At 37.5% G+C, this 19,592-nt stretch overlaps 1 protein-coding gene and 1 long non-coding RNA gene across 4 annotated transcripts; one reads left to right on the top strand and one right to left on the bottom strand.

Moving 5' to 3' along the window:
- Positions 1–1,010: 1,010 nt before the first annotated feature.
- On the top strand, positions 1,011–13,117 carry LOC132645287 (uncharacterized). Of its 3 annotated transcripts, none has more exons than XR_009584064.1 (7): positions 1,011–1,326; positions 7,045–8,303; positions 8,736–8,793; positions 9,808–9,878; positions 10,296–11,073; positions 11,207–11,536; positions 11,878–13,117. It is a non-coding gene; the product is annotated as an uncharacterized LOC132645287 (long non-coding RNA). The 3 variants fall into 3 exon arrangements; XR_009584065.1 differs by having other exon boundaries at positions 11,207–12,161; positions 12,529–13,117; XR_009584063.1 differs by lacking the exon at positions 11,207–11,536.
- LOC132645284 (putative calcium-transporting ATPase 13, plasma membrane-type) lies at positions 9,892–13,552 on the bottom strand. The gene is made up of 3 exons (XM_060362192.1): positions 12,501–13,552; positions 11,801–12,354; positions 9,892–11,594 (listed from the first exon to the last, which is right to left on the bottom strand). The coding sequence occupies exons 1-3, from the start codon at positions 13,327–13,329 to the stop codon at positions 10,092–10,094; spliced, it is 2,886 nt and encodes a 961-aa protein (XP_060218175.1). The 5' UTR covers positions 13,330–13,552; the 3' UTR covers positions 9,892–10,091.
- Between the last annotated feature and the right edge of the window lie 6,040 nt (positions 13,553–19,592).

The raw sequence follows: 19,592 nt of genomic DNA, 5'->3' as shown, positions 1-19,592 counted from the left end.
AAATTTGGTTAAACATACCCTTAAGCCTCTGTTTGGATGGTTGTTTCTCCTGATTCATTAATGTACAATATGGTATTGTATTGTACTGTATTAATGAACACTATGTTTGGATAGACTGTATCGTTTATTGTGATTTAATAACATTTTTATTGTTTGGTTTGAATGTATGTTACTGTATAATAATATGTAAGTTTACTAAAATACCCTAATATCAAACAATTACTAGGATAATCCCAATTATAAAGACAATAAATAATTGCTTTCATCTTTTTTTTCTTTCTTTGACTCTTTAACCTCGAATGCAAGTGTTTGTTCAAATTACTTTATAAAAAGAAAAAAAGCTTGCGTGCCCTAGATGAAGCTCTAAAAAAAAGCTTTCATTTCTCTCTGTTTGATCCATGCATGTGCTGCTGATTTTTTAACTTCTTTGGCTTCTCACTGCTTTAATATAGTTGAGTTCCAACTGAGCATTAGTAAGTACGATTGAGATTTGAGGTGTTGAATAGCAATTCAGAGTGTTACCCTGTATGTAGGATGCATTTACATTATATAGAAGTGCATAAGGTGGCTGAGACTTCACTTTTGGAAATGGGAAAAAATAACAAAAGCAAAATGAAAGCAGTAAAGAGACGTGCTTCAAACTTGGTTTCTGCTGATTTTTTGTTCCTTTATACTCCCTCTGTTTCAATACAAGTTTTGCAAAGGAGTTCACAAAGGAACTGACTTCAGACGTTTGAAGGAGTTGGAGGCAGAACTAACATTAGTCGTTGGAGGGAAAATTAAGCATCTAGTTTATATATATATTAATAAAATTAGGGGAACGGATAAAATAGGAACTTTGAAAATAAAGAGTATAATGGGAAAATAAAATACGAAATTACGGAAAAATCACTAAATTCTTAGTTAAAAAAATTGAGATTTTTTATGATTATATAATCATGAAATTACAACAAATTTATAACATCATACAACATAATTTTAAGAACAACGAAAATAAATAAATTAAAAAACTACGGGAAACAACCGTCCAAACAGGGGGGGTAAGGGAATTTTTAGATCCCAGGACAAAGTTACAAATTTGTAGGCTTTTTCTCTATTTTGGACCGAAAAATAGAAAAAGAAAAAAGGCTTCTTGAGGTTGTAGAGAGAAATAAGGATATCTGCAATTAGGACCGACAGCGCTCCATTGTTAAATCTCAATCAAAGTACGCTCCGTACAAACTATGTTCCCCCTATTCAACATTTTCTATTCCTTGGTCCCCACAATCTTTGGAGCGAGGCCAGCAGCATGGGGTCATATATAATTGTCGCCTCTCGTAAACCTAGGTGAAAGATTCTTCTCCGCCACTCATTCAAGATACTATTTTTTTTTTCTTACTTATCGTCACGTTTGTGTATGTATGTTGACTGTGGTGCTCTGCTCATCGTATAGCTGCAATTTCTTTAATTGTTTATTTGTGTGGATGAATTTTTGGGAAGGGGAGCTTCTAATAGGAAACTGAACATTTGCCAATCTAGGGCTAGTGAAAGTAGCAATTCTCTGATTTTGGGGTTGTGCTGCACTGATATTTGCTCATCCTAACCTCAAAAAATAAAATAAAATTTCATCGTCCCCTTTTTTTCCCCAACCCTCCCCTTATTTCAGTTCCAAAGGCATAGCTAATATAGAACTTCCCTGCCCTCTGCACCTGCTGGCTTCAATTTGAATTATACAAAAAAAAAATAAAAAAATTAGAATTATCTCTCCCAAGTGGTTTGCGAGCTATTGCATAGGAGCTGAGTTTACCTTTTGCACACCCGAAGAGTAGCGGCTGCGGGTCCCCACATCATAAAAAAAAATTAGAATTATCTTTTTATACTAAGTAATTTGCTTCTGTTTCTAGTGAAAAAAAAGAAGGCAATAATGGAAGTATTGGTAATCTGCAGACATTGATTTTTCTATGTGGTGTCACCCTCTGCTTACCTACTGATTAAACGAGAGGGAAGAGGAGAGCAGACAAGGCGATTCTTGTTTTTTTTTAAAATTTTCCCTTGACAATGGTTCAAAACAGTTGGTGTTGGGATAAATCCATATTGACGTACAAGAAAGTGTTAGGCCACTTCTGAAATTGTTATATCATAAGGAGTTTGCTGGAGTATACCTAGGAGATAACACGGTATGTCTGATAGCAATAAGTAAATCACGGAAATAATTTGGCAAGTCACATTAGTAATTGGGATGCAACTCCTTGGTGAAGTCATTGCAGAAGGAATATAATTTTTTTAAGGATCAAGACTCACTAGACTTGCAATAAATCTTGCAAAGTGATATGAAAGATTACTGTTTTATGGGGTCTTTTAAGTTTTAACCATGAGCGGGTTTTTTAAGTTTTAACCATGAGCTTTTAGTTAAGGAATAATTGATTTGAAAAAAAAGAAGCAACAGTATTTAAGGAATATGTTCTAACATTTTAATGGTTACCCCTTTATTCACGCTTAAAGTAAGTCTATTACACTTAATTTTATTTACAGCTATATACAGTTTTATAGAGAAAAGGCCCAAAACAGTCCCACTATCTTAGGGTTTGGACTCAGAATCATCCACATTCTTTTACCTTGAGCATTAATAGTCCATAATGTTTGTTAAGGTGGTGTACTTTTGGTCAATACAAAAAGGTTCCGTTAGATCTTAACAGACACATACCGCTGCTGCTGCCTCCTAGTAGGAACAACTATTTGCACTTTTATTTGAAGATCTTAAGAAGTTGGGATCAAATAAGAACCGGAAACAACTTTGGATTTCGTCGAACGTTTACCAAAAAAAAAGTCATTTTTCACACCAAGGCCAATAAATTACTGTTTATGTCATAAGCCACTGATTTGGCCTCACTTTCCTTTTCCAAGATTCCTTCAGATGTTGAAATGTCAGAAATTTGAGACTCATTTTCAACTCTACTAAAATGGGTGGGAAAATTGAGTTCTTCATTTGGGTTGCTGAATAATTTTTTAGATTAGCACTCAAAGTTTGAATCTTTAAGAGAGATTTGAGACCCAAAGGGATCAAACAGTTGTTTTCCCTTTCAGCCTGCATTTTTTTTTTTTTTTTTTTACGAAGCCTCTCTTGAACAAGTTGGATTCTCAAGTATTAAAACCTTTTGGCTTAACAATATTTCGAAGAATTGCATGATATTAATAGGATTCTTCACTTTTAGTGTTGCCAAATCAATTCCTCTCAAGGGGATTTTCATTTTCATTTTGGAAGGTTAGTGCTGATAAAAAAATAATGAAGGAGAAAAAGGATGCACGTTAGGTATTGTCAGGAAAATATCTCATGTGATGAGCAAATGACTCCACATCCGTTAAAGTTGAACAGAAAGTTAGGGAGAGGTGACTAAAAGTGCACCATTTTAACAAACATTATGGACTATTAATGCTCCAGGTAAAAGAATATGGATGATTTTGAGTCCACACCCAAAGATAATGGACTGTTTTGAGCCTTTTCTCCAGTTTTATATGAATGCTACTATAACCCTCTGTTTGGATGGTTGTTTCCCGTGGTTCATTAATGTACAGTATGGTGTTGTATTGTATTGTACTGTATTAATGAATATAATGTTTGGATAGACTGTATCGTTTGTTGTGGTTTAATAACATTTGTATTGTTTGGTTTGACTGTATGGTACTGTATAATAACTTGTAAGTTTACTAAAATATCCTTAACTCTTAATTAGAAATAATTTATATATATTAATAAAACTCAGGTAAAGAATAAAATAGGAACTTTAAAAAATAAGTAGGTAGTGGGTGGGGGAGGAGTGGGTGGTGTGAGGTGGGTGATGGTGAGATGAGAGTGGGGGTAGTGGGTAGTAGGGTGGGGGTGAGTGGTTGTGGGGGTGGGGTTGGGTGGTGGTGAGGGGTAGTGGGTAGGGGTGGGTAGTGTGGGATGAGCGTGAGGGTGAGTTGTTGTGTGGTGGGGTTGGGCGGTGGTGAGGGATAGTGGGTGGTGGTTGGGGTGGTGGGGGTGGGTGGCAGAGGAGTGGGGTAGTTGGGGGTGGGGGTGGGTGGTAGGGCGGGGTTGGGGTTGGGGTGAGTGGCGGGGGGTGGGTGGGGGTGAGTGGTATCGTGGGGCAGGGGTGGGAGTGGGGTGGGGTGGGGTGGATGGTGGAGGGTGGAGGGTATAATGGAGAAATGAAATACGTAACCATGGAAAAATCACCAAATCCGTGGTTTAAAAAATTGGGACTTTTCATGGTTATATAACCATGGAATGAACCACGGGTTTACAACACCATACCACATAATTTTAAGAACAATGGAAACAAACATGGTTTCCTAGAAAACCATACATTAATGAATCACGGGAAACCACCATCCAAACGGGGGGTAAGCGACATTGGGGAAAGATATTGAAATTGAGACTAATATATTTGAAAATCCTTTTTGATTATTGAAGCAGTGTGGTAAAGTGGCATTTTATCTTATGCTTTTGAGTTGAAATGGATAAATGTGTTGAAGGAGACAAATTTCCATTTTTATTATACACAATTAGTCAATCAACTACATTCCTATGCCAACTTAGTTGGTGCCGGTGGTATGAATTCTCAAAATCTGCTCCATTCTATTCAGGCCAATTTCTCTAAACCTAAATGTTCTCTTCATCTCACTATTTTTGTCATGCTAACATAAAAATCTCTAAACAGCCTAAATAGACTCTTGATTGATAAAAGACCTGATATAAGTGTAAAAACAATAACTAAGGGTTAATCCAAAATGAATTGGTAACACTTTATATGGATCTTTTGCTTCCAATGTGCTATGTTCTAAGCTAAATCTACCAATCAAAAATTTTCTAAGCTAAATCTGTTTTACTTTCTAGAATTGTTGGTGAAGAAGTGTTACTCTGTGTGAGTTTAAAATCTACCTCGTCTCATTTCAGCAACTTTTATCGTCATAATATATACCTAACTAGAAGTATATGTCGAACATGACAAAACAATCTTAGACAATTTTTCTCTTTTTCTTTTAATCATCCATGTGTGCCTGATGCCTCGGTCAGATCTTATGATTTCTCTTGTTGTTTAATTTTTGTATAACCACACATTCATCTTCGTATGAGATTTATCTTGTGAATATGTCGGGCCTTGGAGGTCTAACGTCTATTTGTAGATAACATAGATGGTATCATAATTATTAGGCATAATACATAAATAGACCCTTAAACTTGGCTTTAGCTAGCAAGTATGCCCTACAACTTTGGGTGTGCACAAGTAGGCACCTTAACTTGTATAAAGTTGAACAAGTAAACACAAATGATGACATGGCACTGACGTGACACATAAATATTGGAGGGCCACGACAGTGCCACATCAATGCCACGTTAACATTTGTGTTTACTTGTTCAACTTTATACAAGTTAAGGTGCCTACTTGTGCACACCCAAAGTTGAAGGGCATACATGCCAGCTGAAGCCAAGTTTAAGGGCCTATTTATGTATTATGCCTAATTATTATATAGAACATTTCTTTCACGTTATAGACAGTGGCAGAGACACACTTCTACAAGGGGTGTCATGCGACAATACTTGCTAAAAAATTCACAAATGCTCAGTATCTATGTAAATAATATATGTCTAAGATAATCTATTTTTAAACTGACACCATTTGGAAGTAGTACAAAGTAAACATCAATTTGAGACAAGTAGTACAACTGGATAATAGTCCCACCCAAATCCACATACAAGCTAGAGTTCTGATAATAAGCCGACACCACTTGTGCAAAATCCTATGTATAGGTATCCTATCACTTAGTTTTCTCGTAGCATCCCCTCCATCTCAGTCATCCTTCTTAATACTATGTATTACATTTTTATCTATCATTGCAAACTTCCTTAGCAAACACATTATCGATCATCTTTCATAGTTCAATGGAACTTTCTTTTTCTAAAATCTCTTTAATTGCTAATCACCTTTAGCTACTTTTAGTTTCCATATTCCATAAAGTTATGGAAGCAACTAATGTGATTTCTCTTTTTTAAGCTAAAACCTACTGTGGAAAATCAAGTGTGCTCCAAAAGCATTAGCATGTTCCTTGTTTTTGACTTTGAGAAACTCTTGTCATCTCTGGATTGCAAGAATTTTGTGGGTCCCACTATATTTTATCCATGGAAAAACTGTTCTGAACCTAGGAAAGTTTACATTGTGGACCCTAGAGCCAATTGTTAATTGGAATAAAGTTGCATGTTTCACATGGTTGTTGGCAAGGGAAGCAGTACGGACTCAAGAAAACCTAAAAAAGAGAAAAATCTCTCTTTGTTCCAGATGTTACTTGTGTGGTGAAGAGGGTGAGACAGTCAGCCATCTATTTTTACATTGTCCGATCACAATACAGCTTTGGAGGATCTTTGTGAATCTTAGGGGCATTATCTGGGTAATGCCAAATAGGATTACTAATCTACTCCATATTTGGGAGGAGGCAGGAATGGGAGCCTCAGACAGAGATAGATGGAGGATTGTCCCAGCTTGCATTTGGTGGACAATATGGAAAGAGAGAAATTCAAGGTGCTTTGAAGACAGTAGTAGTGATGTACAAAAGATCAAGCTGAATTGCGTCAAACTTTTTTGTGTTTGGTGCAAACAGATTTACCTTGAGGAGACTGAATCCATAATTGAAATCCTAGGCTCTTGTTAGATTTTCAGAGTTTTGGATCAGCTTTCTCACTTTTGCTGTAAATATGGTTCCAGTGCAAACTATGCACTGATCAAGTCAATACATACCAATGTTACATTTTCAAAAAAAAATCATAAGTGTTATTTTGACAGAAGATTTGGGAAGTTTTGCTAACACATGCCATCTTGTAACTTTTACCGCAACTCATCATGTGGATTAATTTAAGTTGCAAGAAAGTAAAATTAGAAATGAACGAAAAGCTTAAATTAAAAAACAAAAAAGAGGACAAGGTATTTAACTTATTATAATGTGAAGATTGGACCAGGGAAAAAAAAAAGGCGCTACTTATACGTCTTTTGCTGCTTTAGGTGTTGAAGTTTTCATTTGTTTTGGATACAGGAACACACTTTATAATCCAACCAATAGGCCATGACAATGACGAAATCCCGATGCATGCAGCCCATTGCGTCCAGTTCAGCCTTTCAGTATCAGCAAACCTCCTCAGGAATTCAACCATAATTACCTGGAGAAGTATTGTCATTCCCACTATCCCAACAGACAGTCTGTTCTTCAGTATTCCATGGAATATGTTTTTCTTCTCCAAGTTCCTTGCATTGAACTCATTGAAGACTTGACAGAGGACGAAAGTATTGAAGATCAAGGTGTTACACCTCGGAAAATTTTCCGTTCATGCACAGTGAATTGACTGACGAAGGGCATGATGCATATGATGTTTTGATAAGTAAGAAATAATATTTAATGATTCTAAATGAGATTTCAAAGACATTGGAGGTAGGAGACGAAAGTTGTTAAGGAAAGTAAGGTATATGTTGTGTATCGGGAAAGAATTTCGAGTATCGAATTAATGATGGCTTAATGACATTTTGGAGAAGAGTTATAATGTCCCTTATATTGGTAATAAAGTGTTAAGTAAGTGTCAAGAAGGACCCATAAGCCAAATATGGGCATAAGCCATCCAAAAGGGCGAGTTAAGGAAAACATTTTCGGATGATCTGGTTTGTAGGGGCCAAAACGCTATTATAAAATTGGAATTTGGAAAAAACACCACAGGATGAAAGTTGTAGATAATTGAAATAGCTTTCTAACCATAGGTCGTGGGCCCTCACAGCTTATCGGGATCAAAAGTTATGGGCATTCTACGACAGACTGTCTGAGCAGAGAAGTTCTACGGACCATTTGACGGTCCGTAGAAATTTTTGACGAACCGTAAAACATTTTTACGGTCCGTAAAATGGACCCAGACCAGCGTAAAGCGGTCATAGAAACTCATATTTTGCTGGGCAATTTTACGGTCCATTTTGACGGTCCGTCAAACAGTTTGACGGTCCGTAAAAACTAACGTAGAATTGCCCGACGGGATTTTAAGTTCCCTTTTATATAATTTAGTCCACTTCATTTAGACATTTCATCTTACAAAATCAGACCCAAAAGCTCTCTAAAAACCCTCTCTTCCACTCCATAAACTAATCCAAGCCAAAATCCAAGAGAGATTAATTATTGTTAAGCAAGAATCAAGATACCCATGTGCTAGAGGTCTTGCTAGTATTAATAAGCTACAAGAATTCCTTGGATATTGAAGCTAGGGTTTTCTTCAAGTGGAGTATTGCTATCCAAAACCCATTACTACACTATCAAAGGTAAGTTTTTTGATCAATTCATGTTATTTAGAGTATTGAGGGGTTGAAAGACATGGATTATAGAAGGAAATAGAAAATGGGTTACAAATATGGGAATAGTGACGTTTTTGAGTTGTAGCTTAATATGAATCATGATTCTTCGTATGTTACGAGTATAGTTAAGTTATAAATGATATCAAGAACATAGGAGAAACATTATATGGGGATGAAGGTAATGTTGTAGTATGATTATGACTATGGATGACCATGAGAGTAAATTGTAGGAATTGAATAATGACGATGATATTATGAATGCTATTATTGATTTTTGGGAGTTGAAATATGACATGGGGAGAGTAGTATAAACAAAGGAAATGCTGCCCAAATTTTCCTAGAAATAGTAAACACGTTTAAGTAATCGATTGACTAATGTTAATGCAACTTCTCTTGAAGGTAGAAACGTGGGCACTAAAGGAGAACAAGCAAGCAATAGAATAGTTAAACGTAAAAGGTATGTGAGGCTAGTCCTTTATTTCTATGGCATGAATCTGATGGTATGATTCTCCTTTCTCTACATGAATTCTCTATATATACCACAGAAAGTCAAGAGTCTATGATCATGAATAGCTATATGAGATAAGAGATATGTTATGAGTACAATGATGATAAGCTTGAGTCTAAAGACTCTAGAGTTCATGTTATGACATTCCTATAACGCTAATGATGTCGTATGTTGTATACACTCACCTCATACATTGTTTCCTCCGAGGTGAAGCAGAATACCATTAAGTGAAGTATGTCATGCATTGTATACACTCACCTTATGTATTGTCCCTTCAAGGTGAGGCAGAACACTATTAAGTTACAGATGTCTGTTATGGCATACACTCACCTTATACACTACTTCCTTCATGGTGAGGCAGGATACGTATAAATGTCCATAATATAGTCGGAGGTTACCGACCTTACGTCACTTCGATAGAAACATAAATTTCCTTGGGCTCTCATGCATGCTACGTATATTATGTGTGTATATGATGTGTATATGTACATAGGGGACATGGGGAAAGGTGAGGCGCTATAGACGCATAACCACCTGATCAGCTGGTATCTTATGATATCATCCCGGACGCGGGATGCCCGGACGCGGGATATATGGGTGATGGATCGGGCCGTACGTTCCTCGGCACTAATATACTATATTATTTATGGATCGGACCGTACGTTCCACGGCAATATATTTATATATCATATATGGATCGGGCCGTTCGTTCCACGACAATATATTTATATATATGATGATGTATGGACCGGGCTGCACGTTCCGCAGCAATATATGATATGATGATGGATATGAAGTAAGTCAGCATGTGCTATTCCTTTTATAAGTGACAGTCATATACAGTTGCTCCTTATTGATGCTTCCTTTATCTCATTGACGTATTTTCATTGTTATGCCTTACATACTCAGTACAATATTCGTACTGACGTCCGTTTTCTTTGGACGCTGTGTTCATGCCCACAGGTAGACAGGGAGACGACGCAGACCTATAGGAGCTATCAGCAGATTTTCAGGAGCACTCCATTATTCCGGAGGTGCTAATCGGGTTATACTTTTGTGTATATATATATATGTATATGTATTTTGGGCATGACGGGGTCTTGTCCCGTCCCTATGTCTAGCACTCCAGTAGAGGCTCGTAGATGCGCAGTGTGGGTTATATGGTCTCGCAAGGTTATTACTGTATATATGTATATATGTGTATATTATCATTTTGATAGCCGAGAGGCTTATGTATATAAAAATATTTATGTTTTCAAATGGAAAATGTTTTTCTTACGATTTGAGTATAAATTTGATAAAAGATCATTAAATGAGTAGGATAAGTCATAGAACGAGCGGTGCTCGGTGGTTAGCCCCGGGTACCTGTCGCGGCCCTTAGTTGGGTCGTGACACAAGGTGTCTTTTACCTTCTTATTCACATGAAAGAGGGCACTTCCTTTGAACTGCAGGATCAATAGCACTGTTACTTGGTACAAGGCTTGAGCAAGGAGATTCCTCCACATCACACCAGTTATCAGAGGTTCAGTTCGTCCAACTGGTTGCTTGTTCATTAGATCACTACTGGGTCGCTCAGTTGCCAAAGCTAAGGCCCCCAGAGTATCCATTATGAGATTCACCCACAGAAGTTGGACTGCTGTCAGTGGTACTTCTCCAGATGAAGCAGCAGCGACAAAGTTGATGACAAGGGCAGCAACATTTACTGTGAGCTGAAACTGAATGAACTTTTGTATGTTGTTATACACGCACCTACCCCACTTCAAGACCGTGACCACTGTATTGAAATTGTCGTCCAAGATAACTATATCGGAGCTCTCCTTTGCGACTTCTGTGCCTTGGATCCCCATGGAAAGTCCAACATCTGCTGCTTTTAGTGCAGGAGCGTCATTTGTTCCATCGCCTGTTACTGCTACAACGTGGCCTTTCTGCTTCAAGCATTCAACCATCAAAAGCTTGTCAAATGGTGAAGACCTTGCCATCACTCGTATTTTTTCAACAATCTTCATTCTCTCTTCTTGTGAATAATTCCTGAATGCCGGTCCTTCAATAACTGCAATATTCATGTCTTCACCTGGTTGGAGTATTCCACATTCAAAAGCTATTGCTTTGGCTGTAAACACATTGTCCCCAGTAATCATTTTGATGCTAACTGCAGCAGCCCTGCAAGATTCTACTGCCTCTTTAACACCAGGCCGACATGGGTCCTTTAGACCCACCAGACCCAGTAAGGTTAGTTCAGTTTCTTCAAGAATTTGACTTTCTGCATTGCTTTCTTTGTAAGCAAATGCAATACATCGCAAGCTCTTGCTTGCCATATATTTAATTCTCAACTCAAGTTCTTTTCTTTCTTCATGATCTATAGGTGAAACTCTTCCACTTTTGACATAATAAGTGGAGCACATAGCTAGAATCATGTCAGCAGCACCTTTCCAATGTGCATGAACTTTTCCCGTATTCTTTTTTGCCACCATTACCCCACTTCTTTTCTTTTGTGAATTGAAAACTTCAACGTGGAGGATCTGATACTCTTGCTTTAATTCATCAAAGTTGACTAGTAAACTGGTCATGGCCCAAGATAGAATCGCTTTCTCAGTTGGGCCACCAGAGATCTCTGGAGGACCAGAAGGTGTTGTATAAACATCACCAGTAGTATTCAAGCAAGCAGCCTCTTGTAGCAATTCAAGAACTTCAGGTGCTATCTGTGATGTCATCATTGTAATCATTTCTGTTCCTAACCAAAATTCAGTTACCTGCAAAGGCGTCAGAAATTAAATTTGATCAGTTTAGCGTCAGAATTTAAATTTGATCAGTTTAACCTTTAAGCTCTTACTGTTAAATTCATTGCAATTTAAACTTATGGGTTTAAAATTTAATATTTGTTGAAAGTTTACTACTCATTTTCAACACACACATATATGCTCCGTATAGTAAGTTCGGTTGAACCCAGTTATAGTACCTGCATCTGGTTTAAGGTGAGAGTGCCAGTTTTGTCTGTGCATATGGTAGTTGCTGATCCCATTGTCTCACATGCAGATAGCTTACGGACCATTGCATTATCAAGCATCATTCTTCTCATAGAATATGCCAAGGTTAGCGTGACAGCCAATGGCAAACCTTCTGGAATTGCAACCACTATGATGGTTACTGCTGCAGCAATTATACGAATCAAGGAATGCATTATATCATCTGCCCTGGTTTTGCTTCCTACGAACTCCTTCTGACCACTATCATTTTCAGAATGCTCCGTGAAGTAACGGATCATTAAGGTGATTAGAACAAGAAAAGCCACCAACAGACCAACGTTCCCTATATATTTAGTAAGCTTGTTTAGCCGATGCTGCAGTGGCGTTTGCTCATTCTTGTCATCTGTTACTGTGCACATCATCTGACCCCATGCATTATTCTTCCCTACTGATGTGACAAGCATGCGTCCATATCCGTCCATTACTTTTGTTCCGCACACCAAAAATGGGTTTTGTGTCTCGTTGATTTGAACATGATCACTTTCACCTGCATGGGTAGATCCAAATATAAATTTAATGAGTTCAAAGTTCTTAGTTCCTTAGAGTATAGGTTCAAAACTTATACTACTGTTTTAGGGTTTTCACATTTATGTCTATTGTTTATACTGAAAATGTCTGTCCGTCTATATTCACCTGTCATGCTGGACTCATCTACTTGCAGCGAGTGGCCATCCAAAAAGAGTCCATCTGCTGGTATCTGATCGCCAATTTTGAGGCAGACAACATCACCAACAACAATATCAAAGATTGATACTTCCTGTCTACGGCCGTCTCTCACTACCTCGACTTTGATATCCTTGCTATCATGCGAAAGCTTCAGAAACTGTCTGCTTTGTTTGAAGTTACTGACAGATGAGACTGCAAGGACAAGAACAACTGCAACGATGATACTCCCGCCATCATACCATCCTTCCTTAGGCCCATGCTGTTTAATCCCAAAGCCAAGGGAGAAAACGGCACATACCAGAAGGATGATAATGGTGGTGTCTTTGAAAGCATCAACCACAAAACTCAAGAAACTCTTGGCTGGTGGTTTGTCATAAATGTTGGAACCAAAAGTTTCCTTTCTTTGTTTTAGTTCATTCTCATGCATTGTTAAACCAGCTTTCAGGTCTGATCCAAGAATTTCTACGACTCGTCGCGCTCCTCCAAATTGAAGGAGGCCATTGAAGTCTCTCTCTCTAACCAACTTGGCAAGTGCTTCTTTGTTGATGCCATCAGAGAGTTCTTGCTCATGATCATTGATGCTTTCAATGTTGATAACGTAGGACGGATTGCGCAACAACTGAGAACTGACTAGTTTGTTTCTAGCAATCTTTTTCTTGGTCAAGAAACACACAAAATATATGGCTCTAAAAACTAACTGCAACCTCTTCTGAGGTTTAAATTTTCCCGGGGAGATGTCCCTGTCATTGCTTAAAAACATGATGGTATCACTGTATTTGGAGGACTGTATAGCCATTAGGATTTTTTGCAAAAAAAAAAAAAAAAAAATTTTGCTTTTTTGTTTTTTTTGTTTTTTTAACCTGCAGGTAAATATTGAACTATCTGCGACTTGAATTCAGTGTGTGAAGTTGTAACATAAATAACCTTAGCTAGGAGAAGAAAGTTCCATGCAATTTCCAGACGCTCAGCTCGTTCCAATTTCCAGATAAGTACAAGGAAATTGGGAAGAAATTCAATTACATATTCCATGCAATAGTTTGTTGGTGCCCCAGTGCTTGCGTTTCATGAGAGGAAGCATCACTTTTTAAGAAAAGATGTACCTCAAACAAGGAAATTGTGTATTACAGTAATTAATTATGGTTGAACAATAGAGTGTATGTCAAGATATACTCGTCATTGGGATTTTACTCAAGGATTAATTAAAGTTATATATAAATTGACAATGTTTATTGTGTGGAGCTTTAACATCTGAGAGTAGTTTACTGTCTTTTATTAGATTAATGTTTATCAAAAAATTTACTTGTAATTACTTAACTAGTGACTCAATTATGTTAGTATTATTTACGCCCCAGTGGCAGATGTAGAGTATGTCTTACGGGTTCACATAAACTCAGTAATTTTTGTGCATGCCGTGTATATCTAATAAGAAACTTGAAATATCTATAAATATTTTGTTTTAAACCCAGTTCTTATTGTATGTTAATCTGAAGTAGCTGTAAGAACTCACAAACTTCAAATCCTAGATCCCGCTTCAATAGACCTTCGATGCATATAACTTCAACTCCTACCGAAAATGTTCCCCTGAAAGGCAAAAGACTTTGGTTTATGCAGTGGCTTTGAAAATGCATGTTTGTTAAAGACGCTCTGCATGTCTTATTTTTTATTATTTCTGTCTTTTTTCCAGGTTGCTTTTTCTAGGTATACTGGTGTCTCTGATACAGTTTTCTACAACCTTTTCCAAAACTAGAATCAAAGTTTGTTGGTTCAATAAAGGCATAAATAGCATAATTGTTACGGGAACTCAAAGCAAAATGTTCCGTAAAGACAAGAAACAAATCAAACGTAGATTTTCGCGGAAAACCTTACAAAGGTGTTCTCGAAAACTCATTCTTCAAAAACCAAAGGAACGATGTTTGTTCAAGTTATTATCAGAATTCTTTGATAGAAATAATTAGTTTTCAAAAAACATGTTGCATTTTTCTTTAGGATAATTGTGGTGCTTGGATCAATTTGCGCTCAACTCGACTAAATTGATCAGGATTGAATTGCGAAGTGAATGAATGATGAATTGATGAGTGACTCTAATACTTTGTTGCCTCATATAAAAAAGAAAAAGTATTTGATATTATTGCTGGTGAACCAACTATTACGTACAAACTTCATGAAATGAAAATTCGCCGATGATCGTTGTAATGATGAATTTAATTCATCTTTTAATTGATAAAAGATTGTTTTGCTAGCTTCTTTGTGAATTTACTCATCATATATTGAATTGGCTTGGTAAAAGTCTTGAGTCGTACGTAGAATATAAATAGGTTAGCTTTAGCTCTTTGGAAAAACGTCTTGTTTTGTTAAACATTACATTACACTATCTAGAAAAGTGTATGTCCCTTTCTTCCATTAATTTTTTTTGGTTTCCCACCTAGTAGTTGGTACCCGTATTGGAGCCTAACTATATCCGGATTCGCGCCGCATAGGGCCCCATGGGGGGGGGGGGGAAGCGCTCCCTACCAAGGTTTTTTCCATACCCAGACTCGAACCCAAGACCTCTGATTAAAGGAGGAGCAACCCTATCCTTTGCACCACATCCTTTGATGGTCCTTTCTTCCACTAATAGTATATACTAAAACGTCACTTGGAACTATGTCACTGACGTTATAATTATATGGATAGACGTCAGTCCATTATTTTTGTTTTACTAAAAGTAAGTTATATCAGATCACTTTTATTTCTTATTTTAATATGTAATTTTTCTTACTTTTAAGATCATGTAAAATCAATTTTTATAAGGACTTATCCATAGATATATTTTGAATGACCTATAATATAAAAAATATTTGTATATTGACTATGTATATATGTTAAATTCAAAGTAAAAAGAATGATCCTTAATTAAGAAAACGTCTAAGTCGCGCAGTGACAAATTGGACCTGCATCTAACTTTGGTCTTTCTTCGTTTTTTCCACTTTTCTTTTTTATCTCTTTAATTTTTTCTTTTTCGTTTTTGAATATTTGACAAGAAAACATATATAGTTAAAATTCTTACGTAATTTGAATGATTTAGTTAGTGTATACATGGCAAAATACAGCTTGAAACGTGTCGGAATAATACTGGAACACATGGCAATGGAAGATGGAACGTTGAGAAAAGTGGCATTGAATGCGCGAAGGAAGCCTCCGGGGTAACACCCGGATCAAATCCGTGAAGGAAATTGCACCGACTGATTAATAGCGGAGTAATGTTACAAGACCGAACTAGATATGAAACAGATGTTGCGACTCAGTATTAAGGCAATATTCATTGCCCATTATTAGGATTAAATTACTGGTTTAAGAGTTCATGCACTTGTACTATAAAAGGAGCTTAACGACCCTGAAAAAAAAAGGATCGAAGAACACTGATTATATAACATTCTTACAAGCTTAGCTATTTATATAATAGCTTTTGCTCCGGAATACTATATTTGTTCTTCGAAGTCTAGTCATTTGACTGTTCCACCGGAGGAAGACTACCAAAGGATTTGCTGTGAGGATCAACCAAGCTCAGGCTCAATTGCTTTATTATTTATTTTAGTCACTCAATTTGTCTACTATCACATTAATTTCTATAAATAAGTTTTATTTCGTTACTTATAATAAATCAAATCACGTATCCTTCAAACCCTAGAACAAATTTAATTGTTCTCTATTTTTTTGGGTAAACAGCTTGGCGCCCACTGTGGGGATAAGGATAATAGTGATATTGTTTTGTTGCTCTAACCATGAAACTTACAATTCTTAATTTCTTGTCACCAAATAAGTCTTGAAAGATGACGAATACTAGAAATCAGGCCGATGGAGTGTTGAACTATTCAAACACTCAGGGAAGAAATCAAGCCGAAGAAGACGACCCTACGAGTAACGAGCGGATTCTAGAATCACCTCATGGATCCAAGCACACTGGAGATGACAACATTCCTAGCGATGACCACGAAGGAGAAGCAGTTGTAAAAGCAGATCCGGGAATAACGAAAATACTGGAGTTATTGGAAAAAATAGTAGAAAGCCATTACGGATTGGCAAGCAGGGAAAAAAATGTTGATCCGCCTAATGGGGAGGCAGCACACGAAGAAAGCAGTGGAGAAGCCCGAGGCAATGTTGCGGCACCTGAGGTGATGCAGTACTTGGAGGCTCTTTCCAACCGGTTGGAGAAAAATGACAAAGAATTGAACAGTCGGTTGGATCGGAGTGAGAAAGAGTTCAAGGCATTCAATTCCCGGATAGATCAGTTTCCGGAAGCCCCGCCAGTGTTAAAGGGACCAGATTCGAAAAGATATGTGCAGCTACCATACCCACCAAGTGCAACCCCTAAACTCATTCCAAAAAGGTTTAAGATGTCGGATCTGCCGAAATACGATAGGACTACAGATCCTCAGGAGCACGTGACTTAATACACGTGTGCTGTCAAAGGAAATGATATAGGGAGCATTCCATTCACTCTTTGGAGATGCTTGCGGATGCCTTTATCAAGGCACATGCTAGACCGAAAAAGGTGTCTGATATATTTAAAATTGCTCAGGGAGATAATGAGTTGCTCAGAGAATTCGTTATCTGGTTTCAAAAGGAGTGCATGCTGCTTCCTGCCGTTCCGGACGAATAGGCAGCATAGGCATTTGCCAAAGGGTTAAACCCAAGGAGTTCGAGTGCTTCGCTAAAGTTGAAGGAAAACCTATTGGAATTGTCACGACCCAAGCTGATGAGTCATGACGAGTGCCTGACCCCTAATGACCAGACACCCCTACACTTGTTTAATTATCACATAACAACAGGGTGGCCCATATTTGACTCATATCCAACTGTATTTTTGCATATATATATATATATATATATATATGCAAAAATACCGAGGTAACAGTGCAAGCCGACTAGGCTGCTATATATGTTTTACACAAAAAGAATGAGAGCCGACAAGGCTACATCATGTACCAACTATATACAACTGTCTACAGACTTCTAATGGAGCAGAAAGCTGTAGAAAGGATAGGACAGGGCCCCACCTTACCTATATACATGTATATACATCTCAAAATAACATACCAAAATGGACCGCAACTCCAGATCAAGTGGAGCACACCGACTACAGCTGATGGGAAGTCCTACTGAGCTGGATCGTCTCTCTATCTAACTGAACCTGCCGGTATGAACGCAGCTCCCCCGAGAAATAGGGGAGTCAGTAAGGATAATGTACCGAGTATGTAAGGCACAAGAATAACAAGTACATAGAAGTCATGAGAGACATCTGAAACATGAAAGCAAATCTCAATATCTGAATGCATCTATAGCCAACAGCTGAGAAGATCTACAACTTTGTATAACTGAAACTACCTCTAAGGGCATATGATATGCATAGGTCATAATATAACTGATAGTGCTGTGGAACGTACAACTCGATCCATATATCATACAATAGTGCCGAGGAACGTATGACCCGATCCATATATTATATAATATATAATATATTATATATACCTATTATATGATATCGTCCGGGTACAAGGTCCAGACCCCCGAACCTTTCCCCGAGGTAAGGAGTAATTCTTTATCGACCTCGGGGATCATGGCCAGTGTGAAGTCGGCCACGAAGTCCGCCAGTATTTGGGATTTGATAGCAGTTCGGGGTCTGTATTCAATATCGTACCCGCTAATCTCGACAGCCCATTTTGCTAATCGACCGGAGAGTTCGGGTTATGCATGACATTCCTTAAGGGGCATGATGTTACGACGCAGATAAGATGACATTGAAAGTAAGGCTTTAATTTTCTAGATGCACTCAATAAAGCCAATGCTAGTTTTTCTAAGTGTGGGTATCGAGTTTCCGCATCACCTAAGGTCCTGCTTACATAATAAATTGGGTATTGCGTACCTTCTTCTTATCGAACCAGGAATCCACTTACCGCTATCTCGGACACCGCCAAGTATAGATACAACTGCTCGTTTGCCTTTGGTGTGTGCAGTAAAGGTGGGCTCGATAAGTACTTCCTGAGTCCTGCTAAAGCCTTCTGACACTCGGTGGTCCAGGCGAAGTCGGTCTTTTTCTTCAGCAAAGAGTAAAATCGATGACTTTTGTCCGAGGATCTGGAGATGAATCGGCTAAGGGCAGCTATCCGCCCAGTCAACCTCTGCACCCCTTTGATGTCGTTTATCACGGTTGTTATACCCCATTTAAACGGGTCAAATTAGAGTACAACATTTTGATGATTCCTATTTTGCTTTGTTTTAAAGAGTCGCCACCTAATTAATTTTAAAGGTGAATTAGGGAACCTAATTATTAACTAAGGTAAAGCTAGTTAAACCCCGTTAATGGTCTGCTTAAATTTTAATTCTAGGTAAGGGTTCTAATTATCCTAAAGGGAAGGAGTTAGGCATCCTCTAGAATCCGTTAACTACGGTTATCCGGCTAAACTTAGGTTAATTAATTAATGCTAAATAAGGTGCTTTAAATTTTAAGGAAGGGCTAAGAAATGTTGCTGAGGTTTTTAAGGAAAATATAAGAATGTTGCTTAAAATAAGATTTAGAGAAAATATAATAATTTGCATAAAAACTCCGCCTGTGTGAGCTCGCTCACATTGCCGGTCCCAAGCCCGGATAAAGGAGGAGGGTTGCCGAGGGTCAATCGGAAACAGCCTCCCTACCCAGGTAGGGGTAAGGCTGCGTACATCTTACCCTCCCCAGACCCCACTATTGTGGGATTACACTGGGTAGTGACCATAATAATTTGCATAAAAGAAGATTTTAAATGCTATTTAAAATAAGATTTATAAATGTTGTTAAGACAATGAAAGTATAATAATGCTATTAAACATAATACTTGTAGAAAATATAATAATTTGGGTAGGGGAAGATTTTAAATGCTAAATAAAACCTAAAAAAACGTTGCTAAAGCCTTGAATGAAAATATAGTAATGCTATTGGAACTGAGACTTGCAGAAAATATAATAATTTTCCTATAAATAATAGTTTTTTAGCAAATGTGAACTTTAGATAAAATTTATATTATATCAATATGGTGATGTAGAAAT

The sequence above is a fragment of the Lycium barbarum genome, chromosome 6 (assembly GCF_019175385.1).
Source record: "Lycium barbarum isolate Lr01 chromosome 6, ASM1917538v2, whole genome shotgun sequence".
In the NCBI taxonomy this organism is placed as follows: Eukaryota; Viridiplantae; Streptophyta; class Magnoliopsida; order Solanales; family Solanaceae; genus Lycium; species Lycium barbarum.
The sequence above is the reverse complement of the archived record's forward strand: the minus strand, read 5'-3'. Positions and strand labels throughout refer to the sequence as shown.

Bases quoted from the DNA above. Each gene is read 5' to 3' on its own strand.
- LOC132645284 (XM_060362192.1), bottom strand. From the start codon at position 13,329: ATGGCTATACAGTCCTCCAAATACAGTGATACCATCATGTTTTTAAGC. The intron at 12,355-12,500 runs GTGAATATAGAC...CTACCCATGCAG, and splicing joins AGATGAGTCCAGCATGACAG to GTGAAAGTGATCATGTTCAA. The intron at 11,595-11,800 runs GTACTATAACTG...ACGCCTTTGCAG, and splicing joins TCACCTTAAACCAGATGCAG to GTAACTGAATTTTGGTTAGG.